This window comes from Corella eumyota, chromosome 4 (genome assembly GCF_963082875.1).
Source record: "Corella eumyota chromosome 4, kaCorEumy4.1, whole genome shotgun sequence".
NCBI classification, from domain to species: domain Eukaryota; kingdom Metazoa; phylum Chordata; class Ascidiacea; order Phlebobranchia; family Corellidae; genus Corella; species Corella eumyota.
In genome coordinates, this window is record NC_137493.1 from 14,381,590 (window position 1) to 14,403,366 (window position 21,777).

General features: G+C 30.1%; 5 protein-coding genes across 8 annotated transcripts; 4 read left to right on the top strand and 1 right to left on the bottom strand.

Moving 5' to 3' along the window:
* Positions 1-1,236: 1,236 nt before the first annotated feature.
* Positions 1,237-7,156, top strand: LOC145750309 (uncharacterized). Of its 2 annotated transcripts, none has more exons than XM_082566307.1 (14): positions 1,237-1,411; positions 2,005-2,092; positions 2,571-2,622; positions 2,814-2,953; positions 3,017-3,251; positions 3,332-3,525; positions 3,607-3,653; positions 3,818-3,930; positions 4,277-4,413; positions 5,044-5,196; positions 5,729-5,877; positions 6,369-6,553; positions 6,700-6,816; positions 6,909-7,156. In XM_082566307.1, exons 1-14 carry the CDS (start codon positions 1,356-1,358, stop codon positions 7,097-7,099), a joined length of 1,857 nt encoding a protein of 618 aa, XP_082422433.1. In that variant the 5' UTR covers positions 1,237-1,355; the 3' UTR covers positions 7,100-7,156. The 2 variants fall into 2 exon arrangements, with proteins under 2 accessions (XP_082422433.1, XP_082422434.1); XM_082566308.1 differs by having other exon boundaries at positions 3,020-3,251.
* Positions 7,157-8,568: 1,412 nt separating this feature from the next.
* Positions 8,569-10,029, top strand: LOC145750909 (methyltransferase-like protein 27). Its single transcript, XM_082566980.1, has 4 exons — positions 8,569-8,803; positions 8,891-9,002; positions 9,178-9,298; positions 9,796-10,029. Exons 1-4 carry the CDS (start codon positions 8,569-8,571, stop codon positions 10,027-10,029), a joined length of 702 nt encoding a protein of 233 aa, XP_082423106.1.
* A 174-nt stretch (positions 10,030-10,203) lies between these two features.
* LOC145750910 (betaine--homocysteine S-methyltransferase 1-like) lies at positions 10,204-12,460 on the bottom strand. The gene is made up of 7 exons (XM_082566981.1): positions 12,177-12,460; positions 11,775-11,966; positions 11,301-11,463; positions 11,015-11,188; positions 10,662-10,792; positions 10,396-10,493; positions 10,204-10,321 (listed from the first exon to the last, which is right to left on the bottom strand). Exons 1-7 carry the CDS (start codon positions 12,435-12,437, stop codon positions 10,204-10,206), a joined length of 1,137 nt encoding a protein of 378 aa, XP_082423107.1. The 5' UTR covers positions 12,438-12,460.
* On the top strand, positions 11,855-18,091 carry LOC145751376 (uncharacterized). Of its 3 annotated transcripts, none has more exons than XM_082567506.1 (8): positions 11,855-11,957; positions 13,043-13,344; positions 13,919-14,081; positions 14,608-14,736; positions 15,066-15,193; positions 15,563-15,698; positions 16,242-16,374; positions 16,995-18,091. In XM_082567506.1, the coding sequence occupies exons 2-8, from the start codon at positions 13,058-13,060 to the stop codon at positions 17,078-17,080; spliced, it is 1,062 nt and encodes a 353-aa protein (XP_082423632.1). In that variant the 5' UTR covers positions 11,855-11,957; positions 13,043-13,057; the 3' UTR covers positions 17,081-18,091. The 3 variants fall into 3 exon arrangements, with proteins under 3 accessions (XP_082423632.1, XP_082423630.1, XP_082423631.1); XM_082567504.1 differs by having other exon boundaries at positions 11,866-11,957; positions 13,039-13,344; XM_082567505.1 differs by lacking the exon at positions 11,855-11,957 and having other exon boundaries at positions 13,013-13,344.
* Positions 18,092-18,652: 561 nt separating this feature from the next.
* On the top strand, positions 18,653-20,758 carry LOC145750270 (nudC domain-containing protein 1-like). The gene has a single exon (XM_082566262.1). The coding sequence runs from the start codon at positions 18,766-18,768 to the stop codon at positions 20,572-20,574; it is 1,809 nt and encodes a 602-aa protein (XP_082422388.1). The 5' UTR covers positions 18,653-18,765; the 3' UTR covers positions 20,575-20,758.
* The last annotated feature ends 1,019 nt before the right edge of the window (positions 20,759-21,777 follow it).

Here is a 21,777-nt window from a genome sequence, read left to right on the forward strand (position 1 = left end):
TCTACGTAGGCGTTTTAATAGATATAGTATACCCACATTTTTTCGCTATGGTTTTAACATTCGTTCATGCGATAAAAATGGGTGTGTTAGACCCATCTACGTAAATCGATTAAGTTACATGCGCATGATCTTTGATTTATAAAACTATTACGTTGTTATTATTGACAATTAAAGGTTTTTCTTTCGCCCATTTGACAAATTGTTTAGTTAGGATTTCTTATGGAACACATATATTTCACTTCACTTTTTTACACCATTATATTATAATAAAATTGATTTTATTATGTATAATTTGTAAGTTATATCTGGAAAAATGTTAACATAAATACAATGATTGTGACACATGTAAAAAATCAGAGATATTCCCATGTATTTGTATATGTTTTAAAAAGTTATTCCTAAGTTGGCCAACATCTGGAGAAGATGCACTATTGTTATTTCAACAAAAAAATTTAAAAAAAAAATTGTTTTAATTTTACGATTGTACCACTTGATTCGTTATAGGCATACACCTTGCTAATGCATCAAACCTAATCTTCTCCAAGTATTTTTTTCAATGCAAAAACAGAATCTTTGTCTGTTTCTTATTAAACGCAAATTTTCACAAATGTCATTGTTATATCAAGCAAAATTTTTGTTACCTCATTGCGTAAGTCAGCGTTAATGCAACTATATTTGTTTTCTTCTTGTTTCTTATCCAAACGTTGTCTTTTCCGCGTGAACTACAATTTTGTTAACGTCAAAATAATGTTAAAACGATGAAGCAAAGTTGGGTTTATTTTATAACATTTCTAAGAACTTTAAACTTACATTGGTTGTGCAATCTTCACCAGTTTTAAAGTGTTGCAAAAATTAACTGTGCAGTGGACGTAAATCTTTTGATCTTCTTCAGTGAAGTTGGTCCAAACAATGATCATATAAGTTGTATGATCATTTGGGCGAACAAACGACTTCAACAACATCGTCTAAATACATAGTTTACTTGTAACTATTTCAAATAGAAAACTTTAATCATAGATAGCTAAGTGTAATTGTGATAACCATTTATTAGTAACTTTAATATATTTTTTTTACATAATACAAATAGGGTTTTATTTAAACTTGGGTTTTATTTAAATATTTTAAAGGGATTTTTATAAACAATCCGGGACTACCAGGTCTATTCCGGGACTACTTCTGTTCTCCGGGCCTACCAGGTTTCTTATTTTTAACTTTACATTAGGACATACAGACGGACTAAAGGTTATACGGTAACGCGTTTTGCTTACCAAGAGGTAAATTTATATCGTTTTCGGAAACAATTCACGTTTGTTGTACGTCTGTAGTTCAGGTAGTTCTGCACGTAAAGGCTAAAAATGGCAAATAATGATTGGAGATCTGACGCCTTTAGAAACACCATCAAGAAAACCTTGTGAGTTTTTTGTTGTATTATGCAAGGGCATTAATATTTTTTAATAAATAACCACAAATAACTGCCAGACAGCAATATTATATTGGCAATAAAAACTTTTAAATACACATCTGACATTCTTTTACCTTGCTCGCCCTTACCTATTTTTGTAACATAGCAGACTAAGTACTATTAATTTATGATTTTTTTGTTAATTTTTTTTTTTAAGCCTAATAATAATTTTTTCTAAAAATATTGGATTGAACTATTTTATCCTCTTTACAAAATGTAAACAAAGCCTAATGCTAACTGGAAAAAGATATGGGAGACGTGCTTTATAAATCTTGTTTTATATTCTTCGGCATTGAATTGTTATTAAAACTTGTTATTAAAACTTTAATTGTTATTAAAACTTGTTATTAAAACTTTATTCAAATAGTCTGACAGTGTTTTCAAATCATTTTGAATCGATGATAAAATTGTTGTCGTCATTTTATAAGCCATTGTCTGACTATTTTTATATCGTATTGTTTTAAGAAAACTCATAGAATCTATTCTTTAAGCATTGTATTAGTTTTATATCATTCTTTGATTAAAATATTTTTTTTATTTAGAAATGAAGCAGTTCAACAAACAGGAGTTAATTTTCCAGTTTCAGTAGAAGACATAGAAAAAAATTTCTTCACAAGGGCCCAATCAAAAGTAAGTAAATAACTTTATATATACCCTAAAAAACACTAAATATTAACTAATTATTTAATTAAAATAATATAATTCTGAAAAAGTGCATTGATTGTTTTTTGTGTTTTACATACTATATCGTTTACGGTTTTTATTCAAATTTTTGCTGTTTTCTTATTTCATTTACTGCTTTAAAATTAACTAAAAGTTAAAATATAAACATAATTTGGGTCACGTATGTTGTCTGGCTCTAGACAAAACAACATGCCGTTTACTATAGAAGAGAATCTGTTATCCATAGGTGATAGTTCTCTCGCACCATAATCCAGACGAGAGAATTTGGGAGAGCTGTAGTGTAATTATGTTTTGTCTAGAACCGGACAACTTACGTGATACCATAATTCAAAATTAAAAATAAAAAGTTTTATTAAGTTAAGTCGAAAAAGCTTTAGTAAATTAGTTACAATATGCTGCATATTTAAAAAGACATCTTTTACAGGATGATTATATTCAATTTGCGCGGAAAATAATCAAAAAAGCCCAACTTCATGGTAATAGTTACTATTTTTTTTTAAATTGACGATAAAATAATTAAATTAAAGTTTAAAATTTAAAAAAAATTTAAATACTTTGCTTTTGTAATGTTTTTAAAACTTAAATAAAAACTGTGTTTTTTGAAAAACAATAATGATAACTATAAACATATTAAAAACTTTTGGTTTACAAAATTTTGTTTTTGTAGCTCAACAGCAACAACAAAGGGCAATGAATCCAGATCAACAACAACAACAACAGTTACAACAACAAAAACAACAATCGCAAATGATATTTCAGAAACAAATTCAACAGCAGCAGCAACAACAACAACAACAACAACAACAGGTTTGAAAACACGATTTTTTGTTGTTTTTTAATAGTTTGCTTAACAACAAAATGTTATTGTAGCAGGTGCACATGCAACAGAAAAACATACAACAACAATCTCATATTCAACAACAACAACAAAACCAGATGTTTATCAACCAGCGGGGTAACGAAATGGGGAACATGCAGTCCCAGAGTAACATGTACCCCCCTCCCGTGCAAAATATACCCCAAAACGTGACCCAGAATATTCCCCAAAGTTCGCAAAACATGCAACAGAATAATATGATGATGATGCAGGGGTCACCCAGTCAAAGTAAGTTTTTAATTTATTAAAAATATTTATAACTAAATTATTTTTTTTAATAAAAATAAAATGCTAATTTTTTTTTACAGATATGCAAATAAGACAAAATGTCATTGGAATGCAGCCTAACAACACTCAGATGTCCAGGGGAATCCCCCAGCCTGGCGGGGTGACAGTGCCGAGCCCCCAAACCTCGAACTATCAACGACAACAGTGGACCCAGCAGTCTCCTGGGCAATTTGCGTTACCCCGACAACCTGGGCCAAACAGCAACAGTATTCCGGTAAATATTAACTTTTTAAAAAACTTTTGTCAAATGTTTTTTTTTTGTAAAATTAAAATTAAAATTTTTTTTTCATTTTAGCAACAACCTGTTTTGACAATGCCAGACAGCAATGGGCCTCTCACAAAGTAAGATATATTGAATATGCATTCACGTAATTTTTAAGGGGATTTTGAATATTTTTAAAACCCTAAATATTTTTTGTAATTTAAAATTTTTGTGAAATATTTAAGTAGAAAAAAATTATTTGGTATACAGGTTACATTTGCCTTATGCTATTTTTTTATTACAGTTCAGTGATTCCAAGTTTGTCCCCAGCTCACCCCTCCCCTCAGGTACCTTCCAACTCTCCTGGGTTGAGAACCCCGGGTAGTATGCAAACATCACAACAAGCCCCATCCCCAGGTATAAATTTATTGGGTTATGACCCTAAAAATAAAAATATAAAATACATACTAAAAACAGCATGGTTAATTTTGTTTTTGAGATATTGTGTAAGGCCCAAGTCCATGGTTTAATTCTTGGTGATGCCATTTAAAAACATTTTTAAATTAGTCAACTTTAATACAATTATATTTGCTTACCATAATTGTGTTACGTACACTTATTTCTTGCTTAATGCCTAATGATGCCATGTCAAAACTTTATTAAATTAGCTTTATTAAATTTTCAATGATTATTCAATTTGACATCATCACCTGAATTCAATTTGACATCATCACCTGAAAATATTTTGTGTTAAAATATATAGGTCCTTTATCAATAAACACAGTTCCTAGTCCTGCATCAGTTACTGCCAACCAAACCGCTGACGAAGACAGAGAATATATGGAAAAACTTAAACAACTACAAAAATATATCGAACCACTCTCAAGAATGATAAACAGGGTACGTAAAAAAATGTCGATTTTTTAGAGATTTAGGTTTTGTTGAATGTTTTTTTTAAAGTAATTTGACATTAATGTTTGGGTAGTTTTATCACATATGATTGCAAATAATAGTTGCTTCTGGGAATTTATCTGCGCATACGTTTTCCACATTTTTTTGAATATTTAAGATATTTTCTACCATTTTTTAAAATATTTAAAGTCATATATTAGTGATATTTTTATACTCAAAAATTAATAAAGTTGGTGTCACTGAACACAAAAATGATTTTAACTTTAAATAATTTCACCTACTTTTTAAGTTATTCAACTTAAAAAAAAAAAATTTAAATTAATTTAAAAAAATACTAGCGTGTATACATTCACTATGCTACTTAGTACTTTCTACGTCACACAAAAAATATGGTAACCTGTTTTTTATGTTAATCATTTTCCAGTATTTTTGAAAATTAAATTGTAAGTACCACAGACATTTTTTATAGGTTCTAAAGACATTTTGTGATTCATTGTCAACCATACTAACAGGCTATATACATCACTTACAAAATTGCAAAACTCTGTAACATAACACTTTAAGACATTTATATTATTTTCTTTATAATATTTAAAACATTTTCTATCATTTTTTTAGTTTAACGAAGATGAGGAGAGTAACAAGGACTTGAGTAAAATGAAGTCACTGCGAGATATTTTAATGAACAGGAAGAAGAGGTTGCATCGATCCACTCTCGATAAATGCGAGAAAGTTTTACAGAATTGGATGAACCCACCAAAGCAAGCAACTGTAAATGGAAAAAAAAATTATTTAAAATGGTGTGAGGTTATAGTGTGTGGTGTAGTGGTAAGAACACTTTGCTATGTGATGTCTTAGGTTCGATTCCCATTGCTAACAATTCATCAGACTTTACAATATGGCACTAAAAATGCTACTTTCCATATAAAGGCAAAACCTTAAAAAACCTAGACAACAAAAATAATTTTTTTTGACTTAAACATCTCCGACTCAGTCTCGAGTTGCCTGTGGCAGTTTGGGATATTATAGAGACTATAATTGCCCGGTAATTATGCTGCTGATTAACTGCTGTCTCAGCAGGAGTTTATACCGTTTTTAGCGCCTTACCCAAGGGCACTACAGCATGAGATCAGTGGGGATTGAACCCACGACCTCATGTGTGGCTAAATTTGGCAGTTATGACCCTGTGTTTATGCTGTGAATTCAGCCTTTTTACATCTAGAAGAAATAAATCCAAAAAAATATATATTTCTTTAAAATACTAAAAAATGAATTTTATTTATTGTTATTATTTTTTTTAAAGGGCCAGACAGTAGTGCAACGAACAGATCAGCACATGTGTCAACCTATATTAAATGTCATTGCAGCTCACAATAAATCCCCACTGCTTAATCATACTTTAAAACGAACTTTTGGTCCAGCGTTGTCAACTTTTAAGGGTGACTACACATTGTAAGTGCAATTTTATTTACGTATTTAAACAAGTTTAATTTTTATTTATGTTTATGAACAAGTTTTATTTATTTTTTAATAAATTTAATTTTTACAAGGTAATTTTCACTACTCTATTTTTGATAACCTTTTTTAAATTTTTTTTGTATATACCTTCATCCTCGATATAGAAAGGTCAAATACGCGACCTAAACATAGAGAGTAAAAACTGTTACCCCGACCTAGTCTTAAGTTGCCTTTGGCAGTTTGGGATATTATAAATTATAATTGCTTTATAATTATGCTGCTGATTAAGTGCTGACTTAGCAGGAGTTCATACTGTTTATAATGCCTTACTCAAGGGCGTTACAGCATAAGAGCAGTGGAGATTGAACCCACAACCTAATATGGTGTAGCAAGTGTTTTTACCACTACACCACACCATCAGTACTACAATGTCAATAATATGTTATTAGTTTATTTATGTAGTAATAAATAATTTTAAATTTTAGGCCTGACTATCTGCCAAGCAAGAAGCAATGTTTGCAAGAAGCTGTTAGAAAACTCGAGGAACAAAAACCAAAAATTCCTGATATAATTCAGGGTGAAATTTCGAGATTGGATGGAAAGTTTTTGTTGAAAATTGATAATTCCCATTTAAATAATGATGGAAATATACGAGTTTTATGTATATTAAGTAGGTTTTTTAAATTTATCTTTTTAGGAATATGAACTAAAAAACTAATATTTTAAACAATGAATTGCTAAATTTAAAAAACTGGCATAAAATAAAAGTATATTTTTTGGTTGTAAAACCTTAATATAATTTTTTTGGCATTTTAGGTGACCCAAAATTGCCATCTGTACCCCCACTCCGACTTTCTATCCCCAAATCTTACCCACAACAACCCCCAGAGTGGATTTCCGAGCTAATTTATGCGAACCAAGACGACAAAAAGGGTAAATTTGATTTTTTGTCGTTTTCTATTTTAATTAAAAATTTCTTTAACAAATATACATTAATTATCTAACATTAATTTGGTAACTTACAGAGGGTAGTAGACAAACTTTTCAAGAAAGACTTGATTCAATTTTGTCATCTCGTTTATCTGTCATAACCAGTTCAAATTGTACAATTTCTTCCATTATATCAGCTTGGGAAACTAGTGTAAAAGAAGCTTGTTTTACTAAGGATGAAGAAAGTAATATTAAACAAGAAATCGTTGAACCAGTTTGTGCTTAAAATTGTGGGGTTATGATACTTACAAAAAATAAAACAAAACTTTTTTGGTGTTTTTGAATTAAGTAAATTTTGTCTGTTTTTGCTTATTATGATTAAATGAAAATTTTTATCTTTAAATTTTTTGTTAAATGGTTTAGCCAAAAAAATAGTAAGAATTATTTTTAGTATTTTAACAAAAAAAGGTAAAATTGCAAAGTTATAAGGATAAACTATTTTTAAATCCCCACTCGTTGTGCTAAAGAGCAAGGTACATTCCCTATTTACAGAGTATTTATTTGTAAACACGTGGTTTATATCTATTTGTAAAATTTACAAAGGGGGTTAGAATTTCTAATGTTATTAAGAACCGTTTATCTAATTGCATGGTCTAATACAGTAGCTATGTTATAAACTTATAATTATCGTTTTTGTAATTGAACAGATAGGTTATGTAAATGCTAAGAGTTTGTGGTTATTTCTGTACTGCTGTATGGCCTAATGTTTTATTATATAACCACCTTTAAACAGTAGAAAGCGGGTCAAGCAAGTGTAACAATACCTTTGTTCTATAACCCGCTTGAAAAATGCCTTGTCATGTGATGACGACTGCATTTTGAACATGGAAAAATACAAAAAAAAATCCCACGGTAAGGTTTTATTTGTTCAACGTGTTTTTTTAAATAAAAAGTTACCACACAAATTTAACAATGCGTAACATTTTTAAACTTTAAATTATATATATATATATATAATGTAAATGCACAACTTGTTTGTTTTTTTAATTTATAAAAAAAAATTGTTTACAAAAAAAAATCTAAGTTTTGAGCTGAACTTATCAAGTAAATCGTTTAACAAAGACGCTAAAAGTTCTTAATTGGTGTTTTTATTTGTTTTACAGTTAATTAAAAACTTTTTATCTTAACAATAGTTATAAAATTACATACAAAAACACTTTTTTAAACTTTGTTGCGCAACACTTAGTTCCGTACCTAAAAACACGCTTCAAACAGGCGCTGATCACGCTATATTTCATAATTCATATTTGTTTTGGGCTTTTTGTCTGCATTACATTGAATTTAATTTGTTTATTTTATGGCAGACGATTTTGTACCGCCGTGTAATTTTTGACGTCATTTAGATTTCGCTTATAAACGTCAACATTTTTCAGTTTTATTAATATGCTGGTTAAATATAATAAGGCGACTTTTTCTCAGAAAATTTCTAGAAAATTTATGCAATAAAAATTCTTAAAAATAAGAAAATATAAAGTAGCTTTGCAGAAGAGTAAAAAGAATGCCTTTGGGAATTTTATATTAGAAAAAAAAGTTTTTAAACAGTGAATTTAATTAACAAGTTAAAGAAACAGTACAAAAATAAAACAGGTCTTAATAGTTAGAATTTAAAAAAGGAAACTAAATTTCATAAAATTGTATAAATTTGCAGATAATTACATTACTTAAAAGAGATTTAAAATTAGTTGAACCCTCAAAATGTCTTGCTTTGACTCTGCGCAATCAACTTGGGAGGAATTTTACAACGACTACGTTGAATCAGGAGACGTGAACGCTGTAGTTGACAACTACGATCGAATAGCGTTGGGCTATGACACAGGATCTTCTCATTTGGTTTACGCTCTACCTAAAAGCGTAACAAAGCTTTTGAAAACTAAATTACCGGTAGATATATATTCAAGCGAAGAAACGACGCTACTGGATATTGCAGCAGGTAAGAAATGTAGATTTTTCGCAAAGTAAAAATCTACACAGGCAATTTTAAATACTTAGTTTATCTATTTTGATAATTTTTGAACAGGGACTGGCCTAATAGCGGACGAATTAGCTGAGTCTGGATTTAAAGGTAAAATCGATGCTATAGATGGCAGTGCAGAAATGTTGAGTATCGCAAAATCAAAAGATGTCTACAGGTAAGGCTTTACTGTTTTTAAAGATAAGTTCTTAGCAAACTGAATTAATTAAAAACCAGTATTTTTTAAAGACACAATAGGCAGATTCGTGTAAACTTTATAATATAAGAAAAAATAAATCAATTTTGTTATACAGGGCTTTAATTACAATTAATTAAAATATTTTGTTTAACAGAAACTTGATTACCCAAATTATTACCGTAAATGATAAACTCCCATATGCAGACTGTTCCTACGATGTAGCAGTCTGTTGTGCTGCCTTTTCTCAAGCACATTTGCAGCCAGAAGTTATACTGGTATGTTAAAGTTTTGAGTATGAATGCCGATAAAAATTTGCGAAAAAACTTTTGGTCTTCTGTCTAAGTCTCGTCGTTATCTTTGTCAGCAGTTCAATGATATCCCCATCCCAATAAACCTCTTTTTTTCGATAATTGTGTTAATAAGGGATATCTTAAGTACTTCGGCAAATTTGTTCTATTTTGGTTGGGAAGTTTTTGCTAACATACACATATGCCTTACATGACCCTGCCCTATCGTACACGTATGCCCTACTATGACTTTAAATTAACCTGGAGATATTGACCAGTGATGTGGCTACCTGGTATTGACTATCGACGTTGTATGTCTATGTCCATTCACTAATCGCTTTTCAATTTTTAAAAGTATTAATAATTTAATAGCACATTAACTTAAATTTGGTGGGATTTGAACTCGGCACCTTATGTAGTTGGCCAATATTTTTAAAGCTAAATAATTGTGGTCTTGTAGTTTAACAAATTCTGCGTTGTTTTAGGACATGGTTCGGGTCATCCGACCAGGAGGCTACGCCATATTTTCCGTTCGAAACAATTCCACGGCCAAAGCTTACGTCGCCAAATTCAAAGAGATCGTGAGATCGTTAGACAATGCCGGAACGTGGAAAAAACTAACTGAAACCTTGTGTGAACAATATGCGTACGACTTTGCCTCTGATAACGCCGAAAAACAACCAATGAAATCAATTCTCTATTGCTATAAAAAGTTGTAAAACTTTTTTTAAATGTGTATATATATGTTGGTGCTGTCTAAAAATGTTGTAATATACTAGAAGATATATATTTTTGACTTGGAATGAAAGATAAATGTTTGTTTGTACTTGTACTGCTGATTGACTTTTTTTTACAATACTCTTCTAAAAAACAGAATCGCAAAATTATTATTTTTATTCTTTCTTTTCTGGGGTGATTCTGTATTCGGATTGCTCTGGAACGGTGCATTGTGGGTTAAAAGGGCGACCCGAACCCGGTTTCAAGTTGTACCAAAAATCCTTGTTGTTTCTCCTGAAAATTTGTAGAAAATATAATAAATTACTAATTGAAGTAAAAATTATAATTAGTAGTAAAAATTGATTTACTTTTTCATCTGGTTGGAGTACATGCTTAGGTGAAGATAGGGCCCATGTGGGGGACACATATCTTGAACTGGAGGATCTTTCTTACGTTCAGGTGCAAGCTAAAATATTGAAAATTTAATTTTTTATATTAACATTTAAAAAAAAAACATTGATAATCAAAATTTGGATAAGTCTACCAATTTATTTAAACAAAAATGGAAAACGATTCTAATAAACATTATTTATGCAATTCTTGCAATAAAAATTTTGTGTTTATAAATCCTTACCTCTTGAGCTATAGCTCTTATATGATGAGGTTCCATGCCACAACAACCACCAATATAATTAACTCCTAGTTCGTATGCAGATCTTGCAAACTTGTGGACGTCAATTCGTGTCAAAAGTCGTGGGTCCAACGCTATGAAAAATATTAGAATTAAATGTAGGTATTTTTAGGTTCAATAAATATCGATAATGATTATTTGAAAATATGCACATTTTAATTTGTTACTGTCTAAATACTAGTTGATTTAAGAAACAGCTAGCTTTATGTTTTAAACTTCAGACACGGAAAGTTTAAAAGTGATTGTTGTTCTTATTTTAAAGCAAACATTTGGTTACTTTTGATCAAACTTATTACCAAGTGGATTTTCTGGCAATGCAATATATCCACTCAAATGATTTTCAACCTCTGGGCACATCCAACCGATTACTTGACACATAAGATAAGGCTTTAAGTTCTCTTTTGCCAGCGCATCTTTGATTCGTTTCAAAGTCTTTAAACTTGTGTTAACATCATATAGACAGTTGATACCTTGACATATTTTTGTAAAGTTATTGTATTGGATTACCCAGTTAGGAATAAAATATGTAATTAAATAGTTTTGGGTTGTACATTTAAATATGCTTTACCGGTAAAAATTTACCTATTATATCAGCTCCAGTTTTAGCCATTCTAACTGCGCATTCCTCAACAGAATGCCCATTATGGTCGCCTGCTGGTCCAAGCCTCATGGTACAACCGACTGGTTTATTTGTTTTCTTGCAAACATCAACGAAAATCTCTAACTCTTCAACATGGCCAAAAAACTAAAAATTTGAAAACAGTGTATTAGTTATAAAACCCCTAGACATTTTTGGACAATCTGTTTGGCTTCATATCGTATGTTGCTAGTGTTAATAAAAAAAGACAAACTAGTGTTAATAAAGAATGGTTCTGAAATGTTTTATAGTATTTAGTCATTCGTAAAAAAATCTACAGTAATTAAGTTCGCAGAGTTAACATATTTAACTATTTTTAAGATAAACAATGCGAGAGAAACTATCTCTTAGCTTGATAGAAATAACAATATGCCAATAACGCTTTGCCAGTCTGCTCCTACGCAATCTATTTTGCTTACTTCCCCTAACAGGAAATCGACGTCATGTTCCATAAAGACCTCCAGTTGTTTTTCAAACTCTTTCCGCGTTGCCTCGACGCCTTTGCCCAGGCTGTAAGCGTAAACAGGCGACAGGCCGCCACATACCAGAGCATCTCCGTCGTTCGCTACCTTTCGAGCGATGTTACAAGCAGCGTTGTTGAGGTCAGTAGTCTAAGATTAATATATAACAGGTTTACTCTAAGTGCACTGTCAGGATAAATGGAAAGTACCTAATAAAACAACAGTCTATAACAGCAAAAAAGAAGGCATATGAATAGCTAAATGTAAGGCTTTGAACAAACAAGCAAAGTGTGCGGTTTGATACCGTTTTAAATTTTAGAATTATGGTTAATCGAGCCCTATTTTAGCATTGTAAGTTACCGAATAAGTTCCTCCTGTACATTCTTCTAGTTTTCCGTCGCTAGAATGATAACAAGGAGTCTGTATGACGTCAGAACCAGCTCGCAAGTACTCCCTTAGTAGTTGTTCAACCGCATCAGGATATTTTAACACGGCTTCTGGTGTAAATGGACCGTTTTTACAATAGCCTCGTTTTTCTAGAACGAGTAACATACTACCATCGCCGACTACCGGACCTTCCGCTAATCTTTCCAAAATACCCTTCTTGCTTTTTCCTGTCATACTAGTTTACCTAAATAGTTCGATTTCTGCTGTAAATGTAATTCGAAATTACTAATATCCCTTTTCTTTAGTTAATACACGTAATTAAACTAATACCAGGTTTACAAAATTCCGCACAGGCGTTAGCTTATATTGCTTTACCTGAAAGTTTCTGATAAACTTTATTATATTATGCTCACGTAGCTTGCAATAAGCTTAAAGTCTTTGCAGACGTAGTCAAGTCAAGTTGTTTACCTAAGTTTTGAGCATATTTACTTTGCATTAAGCGAGCAAGCAGAAATAGAAATGAAGTTTCAATAGTTTTATACAACGATTGAACTATAACCTAGAGAATATTAATTTAAAGTACAAGAATATTTTTACCAAGTATTTATACCTACTTTGTATTTATTAAATTTTATTAAATGTATTGTTTGTAAAAATATAAATAGAGTTGGCATTTTTTTTTAAATATTCTCAACCGCTAGCTGTTTTAGAGAGCCGTATAAAGTCCCTGTTTTGAGACAGGAAGCATATGTTCTTAATTTTTCGAAACTAAAACGTGTTCTGTTTTTTTTTATTTAACATACGCGTCAGCTAACGAAGTGATTTTATATTAAAGCTAGATTGTAATATACAAAATGGAGGCTGAGAAAAAGAATAATGGCTTCGACGACAAAGATAAACCTAGCGCGAAAGATTTCTACGAGCTTTTGCAAAAAGCAAAACAAGAAATGAATATCAGAGATGAAGATATATTGCAGTTGCCGTCTTACAAATTGATCCAAAATGATGGAAAGAATTGGAAAGAACAAAATTATGCAATTCTATACGCTGGTTTTGCTCTTTTGGTCATTCTATTCTTTCCAACAATTGCATATTTCAGCATAACCAATGAAACTTCATTTGGGCATTTTATTATTACAAGGTGTGTTTAGTTTAAATAATTGGAATTTAATTTGTTATAGATTTTTTTTTAAATTCATGCTAATGATGCAACTTGAGGGTTTAATTCCCATTGCTTTTTTGTCTTAGCACCCTTGGCCTTAAGCAAGGATATATAATTACTAGAAACTTTTATTAATTTAAAAACAAATAGGCAAGTTAGTTGGTGGTAATATAATCAACATTACCTCAAACTATTAAAGTCAGCTTGAGACTTCGTCAAAGTTACCGGCAGCATAGTGTAGTGGTTAGAACACTTGCTACATTACATGAGGTCGTGGGTTTGATCCCCAGTGATCTTATGCTGTAGCGCCCTTAAGTAAGGCGCAATAAATGGTATAAACTCCTGCTGAGCCAGCACCTAATAAGCAGCATAATTATCGGGCAATTATAATCAATAATATCCCAAACTGTTAAAGGCAACTTGAGACTGGGTCGGAGTAACTGATGTTACTCTATGTTTAGGTCGCGCATTCGACCTTTCCACATTGAGGATAAAGATATATAAAAAAATATAAATAAAAACTGTATAAAAGATCATATTAAATTACTTTCAGTTATATGGATTATACAAACGAAGATGGGGGCGACGAAAATATCACAAGATTATCTTGCGTGCTTCCAGTTACTGAACCGTTACAAGATATATTTAGACCCCCAATTGACTGCAGTGGTTGTGCCAATGTTAAAGGAATTGATGTTGTTTATAACTTGACATATGTAAGTCAAGTGAATTTGTTTCTTTAAATATTTAACAATAGTTTTAGACTAATTCTTGTATTTTTATGGTATGATTTGTATTAGACTTGGTTTTTAATAATCTTCTAGTTTTTAATAAACTTTTATGCTTTATTTAAAATATATATATATTATATATAACCGGCAGTGTGGTGTAGTGTTAAGAAAACTTGCTACACCACACCTGAGGTCGTGGGTTCAATCCCTACTGCTCTTATGCTGTAGTGCCCTTAAGTAAGGCGCTATAAACGGTATGAACTCCTGCTGAGCCAGCACCTAATCAGCAGCATAATTACCGAGCAATTATAATCTACATATATAATATCCTAAACTGCTAAAGGCAACTCGAGACTGGGTCGGAGTAACTAAAGGTACTCTATGTTTAGGTCGCCCATTTAACCTTCCCACACCAAGGATGAATGTATATACAAAAAAATATAGAAAAAATAAATTTTTAAATATTGTTTAACTTTTTGAAACCTAACTTTTTTATTTTTTATTATTTGAGGATCAATTTATGGAAAGATATGCTTACAAAATGCAGCCAGCCTTGGTTAAAGATGGGCAAAAGGACTGGAGTGCAAAAGATGTTTTCAGTTTTGAATACTTTCGAAGTGTCTACAGTCCCAATTCGGAGGTAAAGATCATATTAAAAAATCATAAATTTTTTTAAAGATTTTATACCAAACATTTTTTAAGTGTTTAATATAAATTTTGGGGTTATTTTTTGGTTTTATTTAAAACGAAATTTTTTTACCAATTTTGTGCATTTTCGTTTTGATTTTTCTTTGGTAAAATTGACAACTTAAAGTTTAATTTAAGCAAGCATATTGTATTTTTTTTTTTTTTTAAATCAACAGCAATAAGATAAACAATATAAAAGTGCTAGGCTATTAAAAAAATTATATACAATGTAATATTTTTTTCAATATAAAAAATACTGATATTGAAATATTTTAATTTTAGGCACTGGACAAAGTTGAATCAGATTGCCAGTTTTTTCGCTACCAAACCAAACTTGAAGGCTTGGGTGAATTTTTTAATATGTCGATGGACAGGGTGAAGGGAAAGGGAGATCCGTGGTATATTGGTTGGTAAGTAAAAGTTTGTTTTTTAAATTTTAAAAATGGGGTCGAAAATTTTGTGATTTAGGTAATAATTAGGTATTAATTTCGGTGTAGTGGTAAAAACACTTGTTGCACCACTATGAGGTCGTGGATTCAATCCCCACTGCTCTCATGCTGTAGGGTCCTTGAGTAAGGCGCTATAACTGATATGAACACCTGCTGAGCAAGCATTTGATCAGCAGCTCAATTACCGGGCAATTATAATCCATAATATCTCAAATGCCACAGGCAACTTGAGACTGGGTTGAAGTAACTGATGTTACTCGATGTTTAAGTTGCGCATTTGACTTTTAACCTTATTTTAAAAAATAAAAAAATACAAATTTATATTTTTAGGAGTAACTGTGATGGAAAAGCTGCAAACGAATTAAGAAAACATTACAAGCTGCCCTACTTTCTACCTAAAGAACTTGATCATAGTAAAATAGATTGGGTTTTCATGGGTTTACCAGGTTATGGAGCTATGCTGCATGTAAGTTATTAGTTTGTTCAACTAAAAAAATTAAATTTATTAAAAAAAATTTGTTTTTTATCGTTTTAAAATAGTTATTTTTTACTGTACAGCATTTTTGCTTGAGGACTTTATAGTGTTATAAAAAACGATTTTTTAAACAGTGACTATATGCGTTAATCGTGCTTCCTTTTTGAAAACTTTCCTATTATAATAGTTTGAGTCATTAACCATACGCATATGTGTAATACGACACCACTTTACTAACTTCCTTTGTTCAGTTTATACAAAGTATAAGCTATAGGGAAGTTAGCTAACAGTAAACTTAATTTTAACCCGACACTTTAGATATTTGATAAATTTAAAGAATTTTTGTATATATTAAAAAAATAATTTTTAGTAATTATTTTATACAAAGTAAAAAAATTAAAATTGTAAATGTTGAAAAATGCCGGTTAAAAATTAGTTTTAGGTATTATAAATGTTTAAAGTTTGTATTAATAGGTATTGCTTATTAGAAAGGGATTTATTTTTAAAAAAATGTTTTTTTGGTATTAATTTTAGATTGATTTTGTGGGGGCCTCTTCATGGCAAGCACAAGTTAGGGGAACCAAAAAATGGACGATTCAAGCCCCCCCAGAATGTTATGGAATTTGTATTTCTGAATTTGAAGTTATAGTTAACCCTGGAGATATCAGTAAGTAAAGATAAAAATATTTTAAGGGTATTTAAATAAAAATGTATTTAGTTGTTGCATAATTTTTTATTTAAACTGTTTTATTTAAATATATAGATATTTTTTTTTTTTTTTTTCGTTTTTTTGCGCATTAATGACAGTAAATAAAATATACAATAAATATTACAATAATGCGACGGGATAAAAAAACAAAATTAAATTAATGATTTAAAACATACCAAAATTAATAATGTTTACACAAAGATATTAAGTAAACTATAAATGGGTTTAAGTTATTTATGTTAAAATAATGATTTTTCTTCAAATTAGAATTTTTTAACTAAATTTATCTCATATTTACAGTTTTTTTATTAAGTTAGTTTTTTATTATAGTTTTATTAGAATTTTGAATACAAAAATTGGGTCACGTATGTTGTCGGCTCTAGACAAAACATCATGCCGTTTACCATAGGAGAAAATCCTTAATTTATAGATGATAATTCTCTCGCACCATAATCCAGACGAGAGAATTTAGAAGAGTGTAATTATGTTTTGTCTAGAACCGGACAACATACATGATCCTAAAAATTTAACGTAATTTAATTGATTTTTATATTTTTATTTTTATTTTTCTGTTACAGTTGTTTTGGACACGGATCACTGGTTTCATAAAACTGAAATTATGGGGACTGATACCAGCATTGTAATTGGTTCAGAATATTATTAAATACCGAGTTTAAAATTAAAAGTACAAAAAAAGGTTTATTGAAAAAATATAAGAATTTAATTAAACCTATGACCCAAACTTGTATTAAAGTGGGATTTTTAATTGTGAAGAAAAGATAAATAAAGTATTTAAAATATGCCCATTTTTTGACATTTTAAGATCGAAAAAATGATTTTTTTGTATGTATTTTATTTTTAAGTCACAGATGCCTGCTCAAAGAGATTACATTTTTTTGTTGATTTTTTTTTACATAGCACCAACACCTTTATAGCCAATATATTGTATACAATTATTAATTTTAACAAAACCTTAAAAAAAATTTTTTTTAATGGTAGAATTTTTTTGGGGGGTTTAAAACTATAACTTTATTTGGAAATTTGAGTATGCCACAGAAATGTATTAAATATTTGGTGTTATAGACCCATTGTATTTTGTTTGTTATATTTTAATTTGCCATCAGTTCTAAATGCAGTTTTAATTTTGTAAATATTTGTAGTTTTTTAAGATTAAATTACATTATACTGTATGCTAGAAGCCAAAACATTGCCAATTAAATATTTAAATGTGTAAAAATTAGTCCATGATCAATTTTTTTCTACTGCTGTAAGTTTTCTAATTTCAGGATCTGCTACAAAAATATTAAATTTTGTAAATATTCTTTCACTAGTCAATTTTTTTATTAAATATACACTTTTAAAATCCTTTTTTGTGTATATAAATCATCATTTAATCAATTATTTGTAAGTATACATTTTAATTTTTGTTTTATCAAATTTCAATCCCAAATCTTTTTCACTGTCATTATTGAAATTTAAATTGTGTCATTTTTTTCTATATTCAAGATTTTAAGATTTGACTTTTGTGAAATTTTGTCAAATTAATATTAGATCGGTTAGGGTTTATCAAGTGCAATACTACTTGTAAATATTGTAAATAGTTAAGGAGGCAAACAGCCGAAGAATTTTTTGTTTTGGAAATATTTTTGTCGTGCTTTTTTGTAAATAAATTGAAAGAAATAAGAAAAAAATGATTTTATTTATTAAAAACTATTTAATTTGTTTATAACGTCACGTGGAATGATCTTCGCACGTGTGTTGGTAAACACTTTTTGTTAAAATTGGTCTATATTTTTTTTTTTTATTTTGGTTTTTCGCGCATTGAAAAGTAAATAATAAATACGATATACAATTAATATTACAACATTTTTGTTTTTTAAACTTAAAATATGTTTTAAAAAACTTTTACCTATCAATTATGTATTTAAATTATTAGTAAGAATATTGTTAGTATAACTATTTACACTATTGAAGCGGTACGATAATATATTTGAGTTTTTCTTTGCTTGGTATTCAAAAAAGTTTCTACCCTGACAACACAAAATCTACGCGTGTTCTCTTGCAAAAGGCAGACAGGTAACAAACGTTTAGTTTTCACTGAAAATTCCAATAAAAAGACCATTGAATATTAATATACTGCAGTAGTTTGGTTAACTTTATTTATATATTATAGTTTGGTATGCAAGTCGTTACTAAACGGAGTTTTAAAAAAATGCAGAACTAAATTGATATTTTCTGAATAGCAAACTGATTAATCTTTATAGATAATTTTTTAATATAATATTCATAATATTAAAAAGGTTTTATTTAATATTTTTTATATTATATAGCAGACCTTAAATTAAAAACATGTCTGCGAAAATTATTCCCACTGAGTTACGGCCAAACAGAAAACTCATTGATTCAAACTTTGAATCTTACAAGCTATCTCTCAGTACCCTACCTTCATACAATATTAAACTAAACTGTAATATTTATATGGTAACTGTTGGTGATAACAGTTATTTATATGAGAGAATTAAGTGCCTAACGCTGCATAATTATCTTATTTTTGATGATTGGAACAATCATATTTACTTTGTTGATTCGAATGGATTTTTAAGAAGGTTTTGCTTATTAATTGAGACATTAATTCGACCCTCACAATCTGTGTACAAAATTGATTCAGATTTTTTAACGTCAAGTAATAAATTACCGGTGTCTATTCTATTTCCATCTCCCTTGCTATGTGTTATTTGTGATGGTAATGGTAAACTTATGGTGCTTGAGACAGGCCAGAGAAAAGAGGACAACTTACAACAATGGACTGTTTGTTACGAAGACAATTCGATCAATTGTCCTTGCGAAGTTAAACATAGCGTTTTTCGGTCTTCAACTCTTGACAATAAGCTAGTAGAGTATTTAGATATTTTACTTGTTAAGTTTCTACATACAGAGGGCTCTGGTGATGCCGATTTCACAGAAAAAATAGCTGTTGAATGGATATCCTTACAGCAATTTGACGATGAAAATAAGTTTCAAGTAATTGGAACTAAGTGTTTTGAGGGGACCAAAGTACCTAGTTATTTAGCTTTAAATAACGACTGCTCAGAAATACATTTAGCTGCAAGTTGCAATTTTAAATTTATTCCAGGGTGGGTAGAGGAAAAATTGGAAATTGAGGAACCTAATGGCATAAATAATAATGATAAAGATCTTGAAATTCCCCCTTACACCTGGAAACAAACCCAAGAGGAAATCTTGTTATCTATCCCATTACCCCCAGATGCAACCCGCAACTATGTCTCTTACAGTCTAAGCCCAAAAAATCTACATGTTGGTGTAAGGGAGACTTTAGATTCAAATCCAAAAGTTGTTTTAAGCGGTCAACTATACCTTGACGCTGACCCAGAGTCTAGTAATTGGATAATTTCAAAAAACAAACTTGAGATTACAATTCAAAAAAGAGAGGAAAAGAGAACTTGGCCAACGGTCGTCGAGGGCGATGAAAGAGGAAAATTTGAACCTGATCCCGAAGAAGTATTGAAAATTCACGAACGATTGGAACATTTGACATCTGATACTATAAACACAGAAGAAAATAATGGAGCCTTGTTTAACTCTGGTCAACTAGAAGAGTGTGATGCATATTTTGACTCCTCTGCATCTTTAGTTTGTTTTAACGCTGAAAAAGAAGTTATCACCCATGCTGCAGATATCAGTAGTTTGCGGTGGTTGTTTAATTTTCCAATTTCGACCAATGAGCCTCCGGTATTTGTGCTTCGTCATGATGTCGATGCAGTTGCCTGGCAACCAACTTTGGTTCAAAACCAAAACGAAACTTTAACGAAATGGAAGCACATATCAACATTTAATGCTCTCGGATATGTGCATGCTTCGAAAAACAATATCAAATTTTGTTCCAGTTCACCTGATACCAGTTACGCAGCGTTTTGCGAATGTCAGCGGAGAATTTTTGTCTATCGCCAACCTTCTCCCATTTCTACCATGTTACGAAATCGAAACTCGGGTCAGACTATTGGCAAAGTTGCAATACAGCAAGTGGCGAATGTACCTGGTGAAGATATATTAGGTTTTGTTGCATCCAATACACACATGTATGCTTTAACATCAGATGAATTAATTATTTTTAAAATGACAGTTGGCAGTGGCTTATAAACGGTTAAGTCAATCTTCTTAACAGTTAATAATTATAAAAAAGTCATTCTCAAATATGTTCCATATATATATTCTATTTGAAATTGCAATGTTTTATTTGCCTTAACATTTTTTCACAAATCTTGCTATAATAATTAATTATTTAAATGTTATTTAGACCAGACCCTTCTGTATATTAATAATAAATGCCTTTTTTTAGATAGTTTCATAATAAGATTATTAAATGTTATTAAATTTAAATTTGTTTTATTTAAAATATGTTTTTTCAAGCCTATAAATAAGGTTTCCTTTGGGATATTTTTGCAGTTAATAATAGATGAACCAAACCATTATTAAAATAATATTTCTTAAACAAAAACTTTAAAATTTTATCAGCTAGGCATTTGAGTACTGAATTAATTAATTAGTATAAGTAAAAACGTGCCTACTTAATTAGCTTAAGTTTTAGCTGCCAATGAATTATAACGTTCTTGATATATGACCCTTTAAACTACTTGTTTAAGTTAGTTAATTATATGTTTAGTTAACAAATTTAAATATAGTAAAACCCTTTCGTTGCAATGCCCCCTAATTAAATAGTGCCCAGGTCGTGCTTTTTTACCTTGGGTTTTATTCCCGAATTATGCCCCGACTTTAACAAAATTTGTGGTTCAATTTATTAACAGATTAGGTTAAATTTATTATTACATTTAAGAAAACATAACATAAAATGTGAGATTTTATAATAAATTATGATTTTTCAGCTTGAGGACAAATTGAAACTAATAAAAAAAATTAATGAAGTAGTGAGGATAATCGAATAAAGTGAATTTTCTTTTTAGCGAAATGCCTCTTTTTGCAAGCAAAGCGAAATATCCAATGTTTATATTAACAATGTAATAGTGTTGTCAATTTTTTACCATTAAGCGGCTGTTACCTTAATTTAGGTCAAATTCATTTATTGCAAAAATGTTTGTTATTGTCTGCTATGATATACGTAAGCCGCTTTAGAATGTAAACTTGATTTTAAAATGTAAATTTGAGCTTCTTAAAATATAAATACCGCAAAATATATAGGACAGCAGGAATAAGTATGCACATTCCAAGTTAATCTTTGCATAAACACTTACCTATTTATACAATATATGTTTTCAGTACACGTAATTGCATTGGAAAAAAGACAGGCTTAGAACAGTCAAGTATGTTTTGTTGTGTGTATCTGCT